Source organism: Bufo bufo, chromosome 9 (assembly GCF_905171765.1).
Source record: "Bufo bufo chromosome 9, aBufBuf1.1, whole genome shotgun sequence".
Classification (NCBI taxonomy): domain Eukaryota; kingdom Metazoa; phylum Chordata; class Amphibia; order Anura; family Bufonidae; genus Bufo; species Bufo bufo.
The window spans coordinates 186,056,939-186,078,556 of NC_053397.1; the positions used below are offsets into that span (position 1 = coordinate 186,056,939).

General features: G+C 42.6%; 1 protein-coding gene across 1 annotated transcript in view; it reads right to left on the reverse strand.

Moving 5' to 3' along the window:
- Positions 1–881: 881 nt before the first annotated feature.
- ACBD6 (acyl-CoA binding domain containing 6) overlaps positions 882–21,618 on the reverse strand; it is a 98,945-nt gene continuing 78,208 nt past the window's right edge. The window contains exons 7-8 of the mRNA XM_040408229.1: positions 17,235–17,265; positions 882–1,094 (exon numbers count right to left, since the gene is read on the reverse strand). Coding sequence (XP_040264163.1) covers positions 904–1,094; positions 17,235–17,265 — 222 coding nt within the window. The 3' untranslated portion in view covers positions 882–903. The remainder of the gene's footprint in view (positions 1,095–17,234; positions 17,266–21,618) is intronic.

The following is a 21,618-nucleotide window of genomic DNA, read 5'->3' on the forward strand; positions in this document are numbered from 1 at the left end:
TATTTGTACTGTGAGAATCAGTACTCACTAATTTGTCTTTAAAGGGAACCTCGTTAGTTCTCCTGACAGGTCTGTTCTAGCAAATACGAGTATTCTTCCTGCAATACCAGTTCTGGAGCCTCCTTTCTTAGTACCTTGCATTGGGCCATTACTCCTGGAAATATATAAAATTCACAAATCTATCTATTTTTACTCATTCATATGGCGCCGACATATTCCGCAGCACTATAACAGTACAGACATTATCACTGCTTGCTGTCTGCCAATGGGGCTCACAATCTTGAGGAGCTTCCCTATCAGTATGTCTTGGAGTGTGGGAGGAATATGGAGTACCCGGAGGAAAGCCACGCAAACTTCATGCAGATGTTGTCCTTGGTCGGAATCGAACCTAGGACCCTGATGCTACCAAATGGATGCCGCCATTGGACTTGTCAACAGGCTGTGACTCTACAGTCAGCACTGATTGGACAGTCTCTGACAGTTTTTGTAGCAGGGTTAGGCACAGCCTGCTGCCCCAACCCACAATTCTGTGACTACTTCTAATGAACTAGTAGAGAGTCCTAATCAGTCCTGCTGGTCGAGCCCTTCTGTCTTCTTAGCCTGAAAGCGGTAATCATTTACCAACCTCCTCCGGAGAACGGACAGATCCCACAATATGCACAGAGTGCAGAGTTTCTGTACAGTTACAGACAGTCTTGTATCCACATATCGGAGGAAAGTGCCATCTGATTAGTGGACAAATATGCAATTTTCTTTTAAGATATATTAAAAGGTTTTATTATTTTTGCATGCATTATTGATTTATTTTTATTTTTTTGGGAGGGGGGTGAAGTTTACACAGTAGGTATGCTTTTAAAAAAAAAATACATGTGAGGGCCAGAAAGGGTAAACTTGCATTGAGCTTTATTTTGCACTTTGTAAAAGGCTTGGAGGTTTGTCATGTTCCCCGAATGTGGCATGTTGCTTTAACATATCTGAAATTTCTTTCTTATCTGTGGCTTCATGTGGCTGGAAACCATCATTGTCCACAAGAGAGGGGTCAGCACCGTGGTCCAAGAGCAGGTCCACCACATCTGCGAACTCGCAAGCAGAAGCTGTCGGGAACAAAACATTTATATGAGCATAAAGTAATACAAAGTGCAATAAATCACATATCTTTCAATAAACAAAATCAAACCACAGTATACAGGCGCGTCAATGCACTTGTACAAGTCATGCATATTAAAATCCATGTTCTCCTCCAAAAACTGGGTAACAGCAGGGTAGAGCAATCTAATTATTTTATTACTTACATAGCGCCAACATATTCCACATCTCTTCACAGATAATCGTCACTCACTGTCCCCAATGGAGCTTACAATCTAAATTCCCTATCAGTATATTTTGGATTGTGGCAGAAAACCAGAGTACCCGGAGGTAACCGAACCAAACACAGTGAGAACATACAACTAGGGTTGTTTCGGGTATCGAATTTTCGATACCCAATCAATACTTTTGTCTGGTATCGACCTCGATACCGGGATTTGCCTTTTTTCAATACTAGGCTTCGCTATTGCGCAGTCTAGTATCAGAGAACATTGAGTGCGCTGCTCTCAGCGAGCTCCGTGTTCTCCTCTGCAGCACAGGGGAGAAGGAAGCACTCTCTCCCTCCCCCCCGGTGCCGCTGCCACCAATGAGGAAAGAGGGGCGGTGAGGGAAAGATGCTCACAGGCTGCCAGCTTCCTCACTGCGCCTGCGCCGAATGGCACGAGATTTCACCAGAGCACAAGGCTGGCAGACAGATGCAAGCGGTGCCTGGTCCTGTCAATCAGGACTTGGAGGGAGGCGATCAAGGTGGGAGAACGGAACCTCTAGGAGCAGGAACAATGCCCCCCCCCCCCCCCCTTGCTCCTACAAGCAAATTAGCATATTATAAAAGTTAGATTTCTGGCGTAACAGGGGCATAGATAAAAGTAGGAATAGACTAGTTAAGTTTAGCTGACATTAGCACATCGCATATGTCAGCTAGCTTAATAGGGTTAAATCTGATGACAAACCCTTTAAAATCATTGGTGGTGCAGTGCAGTGCACCCCCTCCCCCCCCAGTTTTATAATCATTGGTGGCAGTGGCCACAGGGTCCACTCCCCTCCTCCTAATTGGTGGTGCAGTGGTAGTTGTGATCGGAGCCCCAGCAGTGTAATCCTGGGGCTCCGATCGGTTACCATGGCAGCCAGGACGCTACTAAAGCCCTGACTGCCATGGTAAGCTCCCTGCTGCTGAGTGCACAAAGCACAGGGCAGCAGGGAGAGTGTGAAGTCCTATTCACCATAATAGAGATCTATTAGGGTGAATAGGACAAGGGATTAAAAAATCCCAGGTTCTAGCCCCTAAGGGGGGGAAATAGTTATTAAATAAATACAAATATTAAGTATAAATCACCCCCTTTCCCAATTTTACATATAAAGTATATAAATAAAACATTACATATTGCCACTTCCGAAAAGTCCAAACTATAAAAAAAAAAAAAAAAAAAAAAAAAAAAAAAAGCGTCTTATGCGGTCAACGTCGTAATAGAAAAAATTAATAAAAACGGCGTGATTCACGATTTTTTTTTTTGTCACTTTGTACCCCCCAAAAAAATAGGATCGGACTGTTCAATTATGGGCCGGACGTTCCATAAAATGTGGAATGCACGTGGCTTTTTTGGCCGTGGTATTGAATGGTATCGAGTATTGCAATACTTTTTTATGGTATCGAAACCGAATCAAAATTTTTGGTTTCGAAACAACCCTAAGATGCTATGCGCAGATGTTGTCCTTGGCTGGGTCTTACCCACTGAGCCACCATGATGCCCAAATTAATGAATAAAGATAAGGGTATGCAATGATGGTATTTGTTGCACACAAATCTACATAGTTTCCAATGATGGGAGGCCATCTTGTGTTCTGTTAATTTAACCAATTATTTATCATAATTGTAACCCCCTTTACGTGCACTTAAAGGGGAATTCCATCTCAGACATTGGGGGCATATCGCTAGGATATGCCTCCAATGTCTGACAGGTGCGGGTTTCACCTCTGGGATATGTCCTAGGGATATAGCCCCAATGCCTGAGATGGGAATTTCCCTTTAACATCTGCTCTGTGGAAGGGACTTGTTATAGAAAGTCACAAATAATATCTACTACTCTGACAATTCCATACAGATTGTAAGATTATTTTTTTTTCACATAGAAAGTCCTTAGATGACTGCAGTTTAAATTGCTGGGAGCAGGCTCAAACTCCGGTTGCACTGGCTTTGATTTTGTTGCACTGAGTCTATGGCTGCATGCAATTGATGGAAGAGCTGAATTTCTGTTCCTCAAACCCTCTTCTCTGCACTGGCGATTTATACAAGTTCTCACCACAGATTTACTGGTGAGGACAATTAGGGGCACTGTGCAACAGATCGATGGATACCCAGCTTCCAAAAATCTGCTGTTTTAACACCCATCTACTAGGCTGGATAGAGGGAGAAGTCAGTAGTTAAATTTCCCAAAAATCTGACAAAAAAAAAAAAAAAAAAAAAAAAAAAAAAAAAGAAGAAGGGCCTTCTGTATCATTCATAATCTACTTGTTTTTTCAGATGTATACCCCTTTTCATATGGACAGCGCCATGAAATAAATGTTGCTTTAATGATAAATTATAAGACACAGAATAAGTAAAGAAATGGAAAGCTCCAACCTGATAATACATACATGGCTGGTCTCTTGGTCTACAACACACACAGTCTGCTCTTTGGCCGTAGGTGGGACATTTGGGGGAGATCTGTCAAAGACCTGTTTGTGCCTTTTTTATGCCACAAAAGTGGCACAGGAAGATATATCTCCTCTATAGTCACTGAGAAAATTAGAAAGACCTCTGTCCTTTTGAAATGTATTAATGGGGCAGTCTCATGAAGACAACTCCTGCCCATATACAGTTGAAACCAGAAGTTTACATACACTATATAAAAAGACACATATACATGTTTTTAAGAAAGAAAGATTTAAGGCATTTTTAAAAAAGTTTACATACATTTCATTAATATTTGGTAACACTGCCCTCAACATTCCCTATATGTCTACTTTATGTTAGCATCATTTTGTAAATGTCATTTTATTTTTTAGGATGTTAGAAGGCTTAGAAGTTTAGAAGACAGTGTTAAAATTTTTACGAAAATTTCCAAAAATGCACTTTTTAAGTACCAGTTCAGGTATGAAGTCACTTTGCGGGGCTTACCTAGTGGAAACCCCCCCATAAATGACCCCATTGTAGAAACTACACCCCTCAAGTTACTCAAAACTGATTTTACAAACTTTGTTAATCCTTTAGGTGTTCCACAAGAATTAAAGGAAAAGGGAGATTACATTTCTAAATTTCACTTTTTTTGGCAGATTTTCAATTTTAATACATTTTTTTTTCTTTAATAACACATTGAGGGTTAACAGCCAAACAAAACTCAATATTTATTACCCTGATTCTGCGGTTTACAGAAACACCCCACATGTGGTCGTAAACTGATGTAAGGGCGCATGGCATGGCGCAGAAGAAAAGGAGCGCCACATGGTTTTTGGAAGGCAGATTTTGCAGAACTGGTTTTTAGATGCCATGTCTCACTTAAATCCCCCCTGATGCACCCTTACAGTAGAAACTCCCAAAAAGTGACCCCATTTTGGAAACTAGGGGATAAGGTGCCAGTTTTATTGGTACTATTTATAGCATTTTTGAAACAAAAAAAAAATTATGTTTTAGTGTCTCCATAATCTGAGAGCCATAGCCTTATTATTTTTTGAGCGATTGTCTTAGGTAGAGTCTCGTTTTTTGCGGGTTGAGGTGACTGTTTGGTACTATTTTGGGGGGCATACGCTTGGTGTTGCACTTTTTGTGATGTAAGGTGATAAAAATGGCTTTTTTTGGCACAGGTTTTTTTTTTTTTTACGGTGTTCATCTGAGGGGTTAGGTATGTGATATTTTTATCGAGCATGTTGTTACGAACGCGGCGATACCTAATATGTACACTTTTTTTTTATTTATTTCACTTTAACACAATAATAGCATATTTAAAAAAAAAAAAAAAAAATGATGTTTTAGTGTCTCCATGTTCTGAGACCTATAGTTTATGTAGGGTCTCATTTTTTGCGGGATGAGGGGACGGTTTTATTGGTACCATTTTGTTTGACATACGCCTTTTTTTATTCGCTTTATTGAACACACAAAGCAAATAATAATGACAGTCTCAGTACATAATCCAATATTGATTATACATCAGTGACATCCTTAAAAAAAAAAAAAAAAGTACATGTGACGTGTATTACAGTGTAAATAAAAACAATAAACACCTGTGCTGTATCTGCATATTTGTGTCGTTACATCAAGCAAAAAGGTCCACTTAACAAATACAAATAAGACTTTACAGATATCATATACCTGTCCTAGCTGATCTAATTCACTACTTTCTATTCCCCCACACTCAGATTCACCGCTGTTCAGCTTGTTCTGCATTTAGTGCCTCAGTCAGTCTGTGGGTTGAGTAAGCAGTTCTCGGAGATGCGCACCATATCCCCCATACCTTTAGAAATTTAGGCGTGCAGCCCCTATTTTAAAAAACTATGTTCTCATATGGTATGACTGAATTGACTAACTGTTTCCACTGCGCTAGGGTGGGTGATCTGTCACCCATCCACCTCATGGCTATCGCCTTCCGCGCCAGGAACAATACTTCCCTCAGGAATATCCTCACATAATGTGAGTAAACAGTCTCATCTAATATTCCAAAGAGGCAAATCTTCGGGTGTAATGGTACTGCACAGCCTAAGAGATCAGTGAGCAACTTGATTACTTCCACCCAGAATGTATGTATATAGGGGCATGCCCAGATAAGATGCCAAAAGTCTGCATCCACTGATGCACATCTGTGGCACTCCGAGTGAGTAAGCCTACCCATCCTATTTAGTCTTAGCGGAGTCAAGTAGCTCTGATGTAATATGCAAACTTGGATAAACTTATTGTTTATGGCGGGTGATACTAGTATGGGGGGATTCTAGAATATCTTCCACATCGTCATTAGTTAAGTCTGGAATTTTAGCTTTCCATCTATCTAATGCTTGAATTGGGACACCTTTCAGCTTAGCTTCTAGGAGATGAGTATACAATACTGATATAAAACCACGTGGTCCTTTAGAACGGATAACTCCAATCATTGGAAAGGTAGACAGTAAGATTGGGGAATCCCTGTAGTGGGTTTGCAGGGCGTGTCTCAATTGCAGGAATCAATAAAATGCCTGTCTAGGGAGCTCATGCCTACGACTCATGGACTCAATCGTTGAAAACATTATTGCTATATAAATTGCCCAATGTCATAACCCCATGTTCCTTCCAAAACATCCCCTCTCGCATCGTAAGTAGATCAGGGAACATGGGGTTATCCCAAATCGGAGTTTCCAACAGATCTGATCCTACATTGTGTAGTCTCTTACTAGTTATCCAGACCTGAACAGCCACCCTATGAATTGGTAGTAACTTCCGTGAGAATAGGCTAGGCTGTTCTAACACAGACCATAAATTAGCAATACCCAAGTAATCAGCTAATTGCTTCTCTTGCCTGCTAAGTTCGCCTCCTGGTGCTAACCAAGATCTGATATTTCTCAGTTGTCCAGCTAAGTAATATAGGTGCACATCGGGCAAGGACATGCCCCCTTCCTTTTTAAAACGGGATAGGTTAGTTATTGAAAGCTTGGGTCTATTTGTTCCCCAAATGAAGGGAGACAACAGCGAGTTGAGGTTCTGAAAGAACTTCTTTGGAACTGCATATGGTGCATGCTGTAGAATATATAAACACTTCGGTAGGATAATCTGTTTAACCAGATTGATTCTCCCTGACACAGACAAAGGCAGGTTCTGCCATACCCTGAATTTCTCCTTACAATACATTAGGAGTGGCTGGATATTCAGTGTATGAAAGGACGTGACATTTTTGGCGATATGTACATCTAAGTATTTATAGCTGTGCACAATAGGCAATTCTCCTGAGTTGAACGTATCCTCCAGTTGGTATAGAGGGCATAGAGTCGATTTGGACCAGTTTATCCGCAATCCCGAGAACCGGCTAAATAATTCAATTGTGGCGATTGCCCTAGGGAGTGTGGATTCTGTTTGTGACATAAAGAGCACCATATCATCGGCATATAATCCGACCCTATCCTCCTGTTATCCTATTTGGGTGCCATAATATTGCGGGTCCGCCCTAATACGCATGGCCAGTGGCTCTATGGCTAAGGCAAACAGCAGTGGTGATAGGGGACAACCCTGTCTGGTTCCTCTTTTTGATCGCTCGGTGTTGCACTTTTTGTGATGTAAGGTGACAAAAATGGCTTTTTTTTAAAGTTTTTATTTTTATTTTTTATGGCGTTTATCAGACCGGGTGGATCATGTGTATTTAGAGAGCCGGTTGCTACGGATGCGGTGATACCTAATATGTCTATTTTTTTTCCCTTTTTTATAGGAAAAGGCAATTTTATTTTACATTTACATTTTTATTTTTTAACTTTTTTTTTCACACTTTTTTTTTAATCAAATCCCACTTGGATCTTGAAGAGCCAGTGGGCCTGATGGCTGTACTGTACTATCAGATGTCCTGTAGATGGCAACACCGGATGCCTTTGCAAAGCGTCTGGTTGCCATGGCCATCGGGCGCTGCCATCACAGCCCCGATGGTTGAGAGAGGGAGCCCCCTCCCTTTATTAACCCCATGGATGCCGCTGCCAGGGTTACAGCAGAGTGTCAGCATAGAGCCGACACTCGCTGCTGATGGGTTCATGGGGGGATTGGAGGCGCACAGATCGGGGGGGGGCACGAGCATACACTACCCGATTTCAGGCTCTGATCTGCAGATCGCAGATCAGAGCCTGGAACAGGCATTTTTACGTTGCCGTGATCAGATTGGTTAGTCTGCATACCAAATCGGATCGATTGCCGGCAAGGGACCCCTCCGATTGGTCCCTTGCCGGCATTACTGCACTGTATGCTGTCCAAGCTTTTTACCCCTGACGGGGTATGTGCAGCTAGCACGTATATAGCTGTATGGCAGTCTGGAAGGGGTTAAACTGTATGATTCGGGTCAAACGTTTTGGATATCCTTCTACGAGCTTCTCACAATAGTTGGCTGGAAATTGGGCCCATTCCTCCTGACAAAACTGGTGTAACTGAGCCATGTTTGTTGGTCGCCTTGCTCGCACCTGCCTTTTCAGCTTTGCCCATAAATTTTCAATAGGATTGAGATCAGGGCTTTGTTATCCTTAAGCCACTTTGTAACCAGTTTGGCAGTATGATTCGGGTCATTGTCCATTTGGAAGACCCATTCCGTCCAAGCTTTAACTTCCTGGCTGATGTCTTGAGAGGTTGCTTCAGTATTTCTACATAATCTTCTTTCCTCATGATGCCATCTATTTTGTGAAGTGCACCAGTCCCTCCTGCAGCAAAACAACCCAAGAACATGATGCTGCCACCCCCCGTGTTTTACAGTTGGGATGGTGTTCTTAGGCTTCCAAGCTTCTCCCTTTTTCCTCCAAATGTAACAATGGTCATTATGGCCAAAAAGTTCAATTTTAGTTTCGTCAGACCACGGGACAGGTCTCCAAAAATGTAGGTCTTTGTTCTTGTGTGCATTTGCAAACATTAATCTGGCTTTTTCATGCTTCTTTTGGAGTAAATCTCTTCTTCCTGGCAGAGTCGCTTTTAAGCCCATGTTGATACAGTACTCGTTTCACTGTGGATATTGACACACTCTTACCAGCTTCCGCCATCATCTTCACAAGGTCTTTTGCTTTTGTTCTTGGGTTGATATGCACATGTCGGACCAAAGTACGTTCATCTCTGGGACACAGAACCTGTCTCCTTCCTGAGCGGAATGATGGTTGGATACTCCCATCTTGTTTGTACTTGCGTATAATTGTTTGTACAGATGAATGAGGCACCTTCAGGTACCGTATCTTGAAATTGCAACCAAGGCTGAGCCAGACTTGTGCAAGTCCACAATTCTCTTCCTGATATCTTGGCTGATTTCAGGTGTGCATTTAAATACATCCACAGGTGTGTCTCTAATTAACTCAGATGTTGCCAACAAACCTAACAGAAGTTTCCAAACACATGACATCATCATATGGGCAGTTCAGAATTGTTTAAAGGCATAGTAATTAGTGTATGTAAAACATTTGACACTGCAGAAAGTAAAAAAATGCCTTAAAACATTCTCTCTCTCTCATTATTCTGGCATTTGGCAAATATTAAATTATGGTAATCCTAATTGACCAAAAACAGGAAAGGTTTATTCTGACTTAAAGGGTTCTGCACTTTCATTTAACTGATGATCTATCCTCTGGATAGATCAGCTTCTGATCGGCGGGGATCCGACACCCGGGACCCCCGCCGATCAGCTGTTTGAGAAGGCAGCGGCGCTCCAGCAGCGCCGCGGCCTTCTCACTGTTTACCGCCGGCCCACTGACGTCACGACTAGTATCAACTTGCCTGGGCGCGGCTAAGCTCCATTCAAGCTGATATATAGTATCTGGTTTCAACTCAAATAACCTTCCAATTATCATTCAAAAGAGCGTTTCTAGGGAGGAACAAAAATTTAGCCAACTAAGAGAGGCCATAGGCCTAACTAACTGGGACAAAGTCCTCAAAAATAAAAATACAGCCACAAAATGGGATATCTTTAAAAGCATCCTAAAATCTCATTGTGAGAGGTACATACAGTATGGGAATAAAAGGTTAAGGAACAAAAAGAAATCAATGTGGATAAACAGAACTGTAAAGAACGCAATAGATGACAAAGAAAGCATATAAATCACTAAAACAGGAGGGTAGCGAGAAAGCACTGAAAAACTATAAAGGAAAAAAAAAAATAGAACATGCAAAAAACAAATAAAAGCGGCCAAACTAGAGACAGAGATTAATTGCCAAAGAGAGTAAAACTAACCCTGAAATGTTCTTCAATTATATAAATGTTAAAAAGTATAAATCTGAAGGTGTCGGCCCTTTAAGAGTAATGAGGGGGGAGCCGCAGAGAGCGACGAGGAGAAAGCAAAGCTGTTAAATATTTTTTTCTCCAATGTATTCACTGAGGAAAATAAACTGTCAGATGAAAAATGTTGAATGTAAAAATTCCCCATTAAAAAAGTGTCCTGTCTGACCCAGGAGTACCCAAGTACAACAGCGACTTAAAATAAGTAAAATAGACAAATCGTCAGGACCGGATGGCATACACCCCCGTATCCTAAGGGAATTAAGTAATGTCATAGCCAGACCCTTATTTCTGATATTTGCAGAGAGGGAATGTCCCACAGGATTGGCGCATGGCAAATGTGGTGCCAATATTCAAAAAGTCCAAAAACAGAGCCTGGAAACTATAGGCCGGTAAGTTTAACATCTGTTGTGGGTAAACTGTTTGAAGGTTTTCTGAGAGATGCTATCTTAGAGCATCTCAACGGAAATAAGCAAATAACGCCATATCAGCATGGCTTCATGAGGGATCGGTCATGCCAAACTAATTTAATCAGTTTCTATGAGGCGGTAAGTTCTAGACTTGACAGCGGCGAATCAATGGATGTCGTATATCTGGACTTCTCCAAAGCATTTGACACTGTACCACATAAAAGGTTAGTATATAAAATGAGAATGCTCGGACTGGGAGAAAACGTCTGTAAGTGGGTAAGTAACTGGCTCAATGATAGAAAACAGAGGGTGGTTATTAATGGTACACACAGTGATTGGGTCACTGTCACTAGTGGAGTACCTCAGGGGTCAGTATTGGGCCCTATTCTTTTCAATATATTTATTAATGATCTTGTAGAAGGCTTGCATAGTAAAATATCCATTTTGGCAGATGACACTAAACTGTGTTAAGTAATTAACACTGAAGAGGACAGTATACTACTACAGAGGGATCTGGATAGATTGGAGGCTTGGGCAGATAAGTGGCAGATGAGGTTTAACACTGACAAATCTAAAGTTATGCACATGGGAAGGAATAATGCAAGTCACCCGTACATACTAAATGGTAAAACACTTGGTAACACTGACATGGAAAAGTATCTAGGAATTTTAATAAACAGCAAACTAAGCTGCAAAAACCAGTGTCAGGCAGCTGCTGCCAAGGCCAATAAGATAATGGGTTGCATCAAAAGGGGCATAGATGCCCGTGATAAGAACATAGTCCTACCACTTTACAAATCACTAGTCAGATCACACATGGAGTACTGTGTACAGTTCTGGGCTCCAGTGAACAAGGCAGACATAGCAGAGCTGGAGAGGGTACAAAGGAGGGCAACTAAAGTAATACCTGGAATGGGGCAACTACAGTACCCTGAAAGATTATCAAAATTAGGGTTATTCACTTTAGAAAAAAAGACGACTGAGGGGAGATCTAATTACTATGTATAAATATATCAGGGGTCAGTACAGAGATCTGTCCCATCATCTATTTATCCCCAGGACTGTGACTGTGACGAGGGGACATCCTCTGCGTCTGGAGGAAAGAAGGTTTGTACACAAACATAGAAAAGGATTCTTTACGGTAAGAGCAGTGAGACTATGGAACTCTCTGCCTGAGGAGGTGGTGATGGGGAGTACAATAAAGGAATTCAAGAGGGGCCTGGATGTATTTCTGGAGTGTAATAATATTACAGGCTATAGCTACTAGAGAGGGGTCGTTGATCCAGGGAGTTATTCTGATTGCCTGATTGGAGTCGGGAAGGAATTTTTTATTCCCCTAAAGTGAGGAAAATTGGCTTCTACCTTATAGTTTTTTTTTGCCTTCCTCTGGATCAACTTGCACGATGACAGGCCGAACTGGATGGACAAATGTCTTTTTTCGGCCTTATGTACTATGTTACTATGTAACTGTATGCTGTATTAGGACATATTAGAAGTGACCGCTTCAGGGGAAAACTCCTGCCTTGTCACATTTTTCCCTTGGCATAATCAGCCGGGCTGCATTTTGTAAGAGGTTGTTTCTGGTGAGACAACTGCTTAAACTATTAAAATAACATACTTTTAAGATCAATTTTGCCATTTTTTTTCGTCTTTTCTTTGCACTTTTAAGTTATAAACGTCAGTAGAAAGAATGTAGGTGTGAGAAAATCCATAATTTTACTTAAGTTATGTTTTTTATTGCCTAGATAGTTACTAATGCAGCAACAACTGGAAGCGATCTGCCGCATGTGCCAATCTCACTGCTTATATCAATGTGTGAATGAAGCTTCATAAAGCTTACGGTATAGACAAACCGTAATCACCACTATCATCCATTTATCTTTAGGAGAGGTGTGTGGATAGATAGAGAGATTATATATATATATATATATATATATATATATATATAAAATCTCCATCTCTATATCACTGTATCTGTAGGTCTATAACTCAATGCTCACAAAATGACATATTGAAAAGGCATCTCTAATAGGAGTGCAAATATTTTTTGGGAAGCACGGTAACTGCGATTCCTCTAAGCGATGCAACCACTTTAACATCCTGATTGCAATTCTTTTCAGAGTGATGACAGCAGAGATGTATACTGCCTCCTCCCTGCACCAGATGGGGTCTAGTTCCCAGTCCAACCTCTCCCACTGCTTGAAGACGACTGATTTCCACTGGGAGATGCTGGAAATAGTATTTTACACCCCTATTCCAGGGCATCTTCAGAATGGAGGCAGCAACAGAGAGGGAGGGGAGCTGGATGCTGACCTTGGACAGGCACAAGCGAGAAAGATGGATTTACAACCCTTTTATGGGGTGCCTGACCCTTGTTATTACCTCTTGCTGTCAGGTTGCAGATAATTCAAGCTAAAGGATCTGCCCCGCACAAAGAGTTTAGGGGCAGGCAGATGTTACTCTGAGGGTCCACTGCAGAAACACGCCAACCCAAAACCAGTTCCCTGAAGAGGGCATTACACAAGGAAGGGTTTGCACAACATGACGGTTTGTGTTTTTTTGTTTTTGTCAAAACTGTAGCATTTTTGCACATTTTGTAAAAAAATAACAGGACAAAACCAAAATCTGGAAGGGAAATGGATTGTGTTTCAAAACGTGCAGAGACCCAAATCTCCCCTGTACAAATGGGGCAAAGTCACTAATCCTAATATTTATACAGTGTAAACTTAGTCTAAAAACGTGCCTATCACAATGGCTGATGTCGGATGATAAATATGGAGCATCTTTAGAAACTTTTGTCTAAATTTATACCACCTGTTGGTTGATTTACTTTGCACAACTTAAAATGGGCAGGTCATCTTAGGAACCTGTCACCAGTTTGAAAAAATTAAATCCAGTACTTCCCTTGATTCTTAATGCTCCCGTGAATGCTCCTGGAGTTTTTTTTAGGTTTACGGGCCCACCTAGTGTTCCTGAGATACAGCCCCCGTACATTTTGGGCAGTGGTTTTCCAAGGGGGCCCCTGCGAGCACTGTTCTCCAGCGGAGTTTTGTGCATGGCCCTGACGCTGTCTGATAAGCGGGGGCAGAGTCAGAATGGCATCTTCTCGGAGTAAGTATGCAGAAAGCAGGGTCATCGTGAGCTATGCCTTACCGCATGAGATCATGCCCTCTGCGTATATTAGGAACAGGGAACCCATGAACCTAAAAGAAACGCCAGCGACACATCCTCTTTAAAGGAGTTGTGCCACGAAACATTCTACATTTTTTTAAAACACCACCTGGTTCTGAATACTTTAGTAATTGCATGTAATTAAAAATTAAGCATAGCTATTCAGTAAAATGCATCCGTATAGCGCCACCTGCTGTTTGTGCTTTTCCTGATTTCTTGTCCACCTCTGATTTCTGGTCACACGTGCTCAGTTTAAATCTTCATATTATGGTTGTCACTATACCAAAATTTTGATTCGATTTCGATACCATGCGGAAAAATAAAAAACAAAAAAAGCCGCGTGCATAACAGTCCTATCCTATTTTTTTTTGGGGGGGGGGGGGGGGGGGGACAATGTAACAAAAAAAAATGGCGAATCTGAGGTTTTAATTTATTTATATTTTCTGTTACGGCGTTCGTGGTGAACGCCGTAACAGAAAATATAAATAAATAAAAAAACTCTGTGATTCGTCATTTTTTGAGTTACATTGTTTCCCTCCCCCCCCCCAAAAAAAATAGGATAGGACTGTTCTATTTTGGGCTGGACGTTCCATAAAATGTGGAATGCACGCGGCTTTTTTTGTTTTTTATTTTTGCACATGGTATCGAAATCGAATCAAAATTTTGGTATAGTGACAACCCTAATATGAAGATTTAAACTGAGCACGTGTGACCACCAAAAATATCTCCTATGTGGTATAGGAGATATTTTTTTATATTTTAATAGTTTGGACTTTTCGGACATGGTGATATAAAATATATAAACAATAAATAGACATATTACATATGTAAAATTGGGAAAGGGGGCGATTCATAAATTATACCTAATATTTTGGTATATATATTTTTTAAAACTTTATTTAACTATTTCCGCTCTTAGGGGCTAGAACCTGGGGTCTTTTAATCACTTGTCCTATTCACCCTGATAGATCTCTATTAGGCTACTTTCACACTAGCGTTCGGGTGTCCGCTCGTGCGCTCCGTTTGAAGGGGCTCACGAGCGGCCCCGAACGCATCCGTCTGGCCCCAATGCATTCTCAGTGGAGGCGGATCTACTGAGAATGCATCCGCCTGCCAGCGCTCAGCCTCCGCTCAGTGAGCAGACACCTGAACGCTGCTTGCAGCGTTCGGGTGTCCGCCTGGCCGTGCGGAGGCGAGCGGATCCGTCCACACTTACAATGTAAGTCAATGGGGACGGATCCGCTTGAAGATGACACCATATGGCTCAATCTTCAAGCGGATCCGTTCCCCATTGACTTACAATGTAAAGTCTGAACGGATCCACTTAGGCTACTTTCATACTTAGAAAATTTTCTAAGTTTTAATGCAGACGGATCCGTTCTGAACGGATGCGAACGTCTGCATTATCGGAGCGGATCCGTCTGATGAAACATCAGACGGATCCGCCCCGAACGCTAGTGTGAAAGTAGCCTTAGGCTGACTAGGACTTCACACTCTCTCTGCTGCCCTGTGCTTTGTGCACACAGCAGCAGGGAGATTACCATGGCAGCCAGTGCTTTAGTAGCGTCCTGGCTGCCATGGTAACTGATTGGAGCTTCGCGATTACACTGCTGGGGGTCCGATGGGAACTGCCACTGCTACCAATGAGGAGGAGGGGACCCTGTAGCCACTGCCACCAATGACTAATACTGGGGTTGGGGGGGAAGGGGGGGGCTGGAGGGTGCACTGCGCCACCAATGAAGATAACTAACCCATTAATACAAATACAGGCGGCGGCACCCGGCCTCTATGAAAGGGCGCTACGATCCATGGCAGTTAACCCCTCAGGTGCGGCACAGGGGGGAGGGAGGGACTGCTTCCTTCTCCACTGTGCTGCTGAGGGAACATGGCGCACACACACCCTGACAAAGGACACATCCCCTGAACGGTCAGACTGAAGAGAATCTAGCACAGCAATGTGTCCAATGAATATCTCTGAGGTACAGGGCTGCTTCTAGCTTAGTTAGAGAGAGACTGTCATGTACTATATGATGTCTGATTTTTTTTTTTTACATCAATCATAGCATAACCCCTTTAAAGTGATATTCCTATCACAGACAGTGGGGGATTATCGCTAGGATATGACCCCATTGTCTGATAGCACCTACGCCGAGAATAGGGTGGGGAGAGTGATGGCTGGAGGACCCTGGGTTTCACAGGGTCCAGCCACCGCCAAGCGCTCTTCCCATACAAATGAATAGGAGTGCACTGTGTATGTGCGGCCGCTACTCCCATTCATTTCTATGGGACCGACAGAAATAGCCGAGCACTGGCTAGGCTATTTCAGTCGGCCCCATAGAAATGAATGGACGGCGGCTGCACATGCGCAGTGCACCCTCCACCACCTTTCCCCGCTCCGTTCTCAGTGTAGATGCGGTCCGGCGGTGGGACCTGCACATATCAGACAATGGGGGCATATCCTAGCAATATGCCTCCATTGTCTGTGATGGGAAAACCCCTTTTAAGTCCCACCTCTATCTCAGTAATGGCTAAAGCACACAAGCGTGTTTGCCCTGTACCCGTATTGAAAACTCCAAACAGCGGGTTCGCAATATATGGGCACTGGCTGTGTGCACTCCGTATCACGGAAGCAGACCCATTCCGCAATCCGCAAGATACGCTGTGGAGGCACGGATTGGAAGCTCACAGAAGCACTACAAAAGGGATTCCGTAGGATTTCGTTCCGTGTCTCCGCACCGAAAAAAAAAAAAATATATATATATATATATATATATATATATATATATATATATATATATATATATATATATATATATATATATATATATATTATATATTAGAACGTCCTATATTTTTTTTTGCGGTCTCTTGCAGATCACGGACCCATTCAAATCAATGGGCCCGCATCCACAAACGGCATGGGGCACACACACTCGTGTGCATGAGCCCTAAGCCAGTATCCTTTGCCACACAAGGCACAAAATATTTCTAAGGCCACTTTCACACTAGCGTTTTTTGCGGATCCGTCATGGATCTGCAAAAACGCTTCTGTTACAATAATACAACCGCATGCATCCGTCATGAACGGATCCGGTTGTATTAGGTCTTCTATAGCCATTAAGGATCCATCTTGAACACCATTTAAAGTCAATGGGGGACGGATCAGTTTTCTATTGTGCCAGAGAAAATGGATCCGTCCCCATTGACTTACATTGTGTGCCAGAACGGATCTGTTTGGCTCAGTTTCGTCAGACGGACAGCCAAATGCTGCACGCAGTGTTTTGGTGTCCGCCTCCAGAGCGGAATGGTGACTGAACGGAGGCAAACTGATGCATTCTGAGTGGATCCTTTTCCATTCAGAATGCATTAGGGCAAAACTGATCCGTTTGGGACCGCTTGTGAGAGGCCTGAACGGATCTCAGAAACGGAAAGCTAAAACGCCAGTGTGAAAGTAGCCTAAAAGCAGGCAAGACAATTGGAACAATTTAGGAGAGAATTCTTGGGCTTTAATACTAAGGTTAGTAAATCTCTCCATGTGTCAGTGTCTTTTTACGATTAATCAGTAACCTATACACATGCTGTAATGACGAGACCGGTACATAGAAAGTAAAGAAAGGAAAATCCCACCTACCATAATGTAACGGTGTCTGCCCTTCACCGTCCTGGAGAAAAAAAATAAAAAATAAAGAAATTGAAAAATATAATGGATCAATTGTTTCTACAAACCTATATATAGTTGTATAAAAGGATTGGCAGGTCTTCTAAAGCTCTCTCTAAGTGTCCCCCAGCTTCAGTGTGTATTGATAAACTGTCATGTCATAGACCGGGTAAGCATTAATGTATTTGGCTGCTTCACTCCAAGCGGCTAAACATGTGACTGATGTATAATATTACACATATCCAGAATAATGCCATGCGATATTCCCAAAATCTGTATGCACCACTTTATTGCTAATGTGTACAGGACCTTAAAATGACATACACTAGGTGATGGAAATGGCATCAGGCTTCAATCAAACTTAAAGGGGTATTATGGTTTTATCAAATTGTTGGTATGATGAAAAGCTTGGGTCCATTCACGTGGCCGCTATAGTCTGTTATTGCCCGGGTCTACAAAGACTGGTGGATGACCAGAGAAATATTGTCACAGGAGAGGAGTACAGCGTTTTTATTTTAATATTTTTTTTTTTAACTTACTCTGGACTTGGAGATTTTTCAGGGGTAATTTGCAGCAAAATATGCAACAATTGGGCTTTATTGCGGATTTTGAATTCCCTACTGAATTCAATAGAGAAAATCCGCAATAATCCATGACTAAATTGTCGACATAAATTAATATACTGCAGTTTCAAAATAATCCACACCGCAGGTCAATTTCTGTCACACCAACCTATACTAGCTCCAGTAGGTAACCACTGTGCACACTACTCTAGAAAATCCACACCAAAGTTATAGGTACACAGCATAAAGTTAATCAAAATATACACTTTTACATAAACCATTAATAGACAAATATAAAATCTGCAGCAGTAGCATATACAGAAAAAAGAGCCACAGTATATAGGTCACGTGTTATTAACCCTATGTTAAAGTATAGTTCCCACCCTTAGATGGTATTAGAGGGTAGTATTCATTCCTGCATAGTGAAAACAAGGGGGAGAGGATCCCCTGAGGAAATGAACTGCGCAACGTGCGTTGGGGTACAAGCCACACTGGTCTGTATAACTCTTCTATTCATTCCCTGATGTTCTCCATTTACTATTTATTGCACTAGGCACTTTGTCATCATTTGTTAAGGTTATGTACCGTGTTCCCTCTCCCTCCTTGCAGGAATTAATACTACCCTCTAATACCGTCTAGGGCAGGAATGGCCAACCTGCGGCTCTCCAGCTCTTGCAAAACTACAACTCCCAGCATGCCTAGACTGCTTACAGCTATCAGCCTACAGCAGGGCATGGTGGGAGTTTTAGTTTTAGGCCTTATTCACACGTCCGTTGTTTCTTTCCTGATCTGTTCCGTTTTTTGCTGAACAGATCTGGACCAGATCTGGACTCATTCATTTTCAATGGGTCCTAAAAAAAAAACGGACAGCTCAATGTCTGATTTTTTTTCAGGACCCATTGAAAATGAATGGGTCCAGATCTGTTCAGCAAAAAACGGAACAGATCAGGAAAGAAACAACGGACGTGTGAATGGACCCTTACAATAGTTGGAGAGCCGCAGGTTGGACAGCCCCAGCAGAATGGACACGTCCCCTGAGCTGCAGCAGAAAAGACACGCCCCTTGAGCTGTCAGCTTGATATAAATCTAGCAGAGCAATGAGTGGGGAGATCTCTGGATCCATGTGAGGTACAGGGCTGGTTCTAGCTTTGTTAGAAAGATTGTCATGTACTATATATATGATGTCCGATTTTCATTTTTTTACATTAATTATGGGATAACCCTTTTAATACAAGGCACTCACTAATGTATTGTGATTTTCCCATACTGTCTCCTTCCGGGCTTGATTCATATTTCCATTGCATTATACACATTCCGTTTCCATGGTTACGACCACCCTGCATTAATGGTGGCCGTGCTTGCACACTACAGGAAAAAGCATTGTCCTATGCACTCTCATGGCTCCAGCGACCAGAAAGGCCAGCACTTTTTCGTATATTGTGAAAGCAAGGCCACCGCTGATGGATTGCAGAGTGGTTGTAACTATGAAAAATGAATCCAGCCAGCAAAGGAAGCAATATGGACAATCACAATACATTAGTAGGTGCCTTGTATTAAAAGGATTTTCTGAGATTTTTATACTGATGACCTACCCTCTGGATAGGTCATCACTACCTGATCAGTGGGGGACGAGGTCCAACATCCAGGACCCCCACCGAGTAGCTGTTTTGAGAAGGCAGCAGCGCCCCTGTGAGCTCACCAAGCACAGCGCTGTACATAGTACAGCAGCTCAGCCCCATTCACTTCAATAGAGCCGAGCTGCTCCTATGCCACGTGAGCAATGAACGTGACATCACTGGACTAGGACAAGCTGCTGCCATCTGATCGGTGGAAGTCCCCAGTGTCACATAGGTCATCAGTAAATAAAAATCTTGGAAAACCCCTTTAACTTTATCTACATGACAAATGCCATTTACTGAAGTGAGACAACCCCTTTAACACTGCATTCAATTAAATAGACATTCACAGCACTGTGAAAAGAGGTGGAAGCTGCAAAACTTTAGCAGCTTCTTATAAAGACTTCCGTGTATGTGTGCAGGAATACCACACAGTGCCAGGAGACTGGCACTACAGAAAACGCTACCCAGCGTTCCCAGGTGCCCGAATGTCAAGTTTGCCTATATAGGCAGGAGGGATTTCTCACGGTCTATCTAGGAAAACCTTACATGAATCAGTGCTGGAGAACTGGAATTTTGTGGAGCTGTACACAGTGTCCATGTCATGGTAGCCTTTCAACTTGCAAGTAATCCAGCTTTCCCAGGACCATGGGAGGCAAACCTGCCTAGCTATGGCACTATTTGGGAGTAAGGAGAAGGATTTACTTAGGCAGACTTATTATTGAGCAGTCCCTATTACAGGTCCATATAACGTATTTTAGTCATATAGCACCAACAGTGCAGTGCTTTACAGGAGTTATCATTAATTTTCTACCTAGCTTACCCAGGACTCTGAATGATCAATCTGTCTGTCCATCTATGCTACAGTATGGAGGATTTTTTCACTGGGATTCTTACACAGCTTTTCCAGGCTCCAACAATGCTGGGGATTTATATGCTGGGTTAGAATCTGTGGGGTGGTGATGGGGGCACATTTGGTTATATAAAATACACACAAAGCCGCCCTGATATGCTGTGTGCATCTTTCATACGTATGAAGGCAATATAAGCTGTTGTCACCAATACAGCTGAATAGTGTTGTCACTCAGCTTTTCCAGGATCCTGAATGGCAAGCTGGTCTAACTATATGAAGGGATTTATTACTACACAGATCCTAAATGTAATATCAGGACAACCGTGAAAGTATCTTATATATGTAGTTTGATCCCCAGCATACCACCACGTGGTACCCAGCTTTTCAAAGCTGCTGAAAAGCAAATCTGCAAAATTATGCAGTGAAGGGAAGGATTATTACAGCATAACTAGGCAGATTAGCTATTCGACTGTATGTTCTATAGCTGGTACTGTTTGTACTATTAGTAACTAGGAGATTCCTTCCAACAAAATGGCCGCACTCTCTGTGTAGACAAATTATCCACACTAAACCCAGCCCCCTATTCCGAAATATCCAGGCTAATGTGCACTAGCATCAGAGGGAAGAGGGAGGGGGGAAGAGACTTGGCTGCAGCCTGGGAAAACAGTGAACTGCTTTTCTAGTTTTTTTCTCATGGTCTGCAATTGTGATACAGTCCTGATCAAAAGTTTAAGACCACTTGAAAAATGTCAAAAAATCCTATTTAGCATGGTTGGATCTTAACCGCCTCACGTCCGCCCATAGGATATAAACGTCCTATGGGTGGACGTCTATTTCTGACAGCACGTTTTAAAACGTCCTGTCAGAAATAGCAGCTGCATGCTAATCGTGCAGCTGCTGATCGGGTTGCCCGCTGTCAGTGACAGCAGGGCAACCCAGAGATAAGGCAGGGACAGTGCCCAGGTGTCCCTGCCTTCACGATCGCTGCAGACACAGCGCTCACCGAGCGCTGTGTCTGCAGAGCAGGAAGCGCTGTGCGCTTCCTGTTCCGGCCCGGCGGTCATGTGACCGCCGGGACCGGAGAGTGCAGGGGCTGTGTGAGGTCTCTCAGAGACCTCGATCAGCCCTGCTGTGAGGCTGTACAGCGCAGGATTACTGCTGTACAGCCTCTATAGGGGTGCATTTCCACTGTAACTGGGGCTACTATGTCAGCCCCAGTTACAGGAGAAATCAACAGTGAAAAAAAAAAAAGTGACGTAAATGTCCCCCAGAGGTCTTGTATGACCTTATGGGGGACGAAAAGTGTAAAATAAAATAAAAATAAA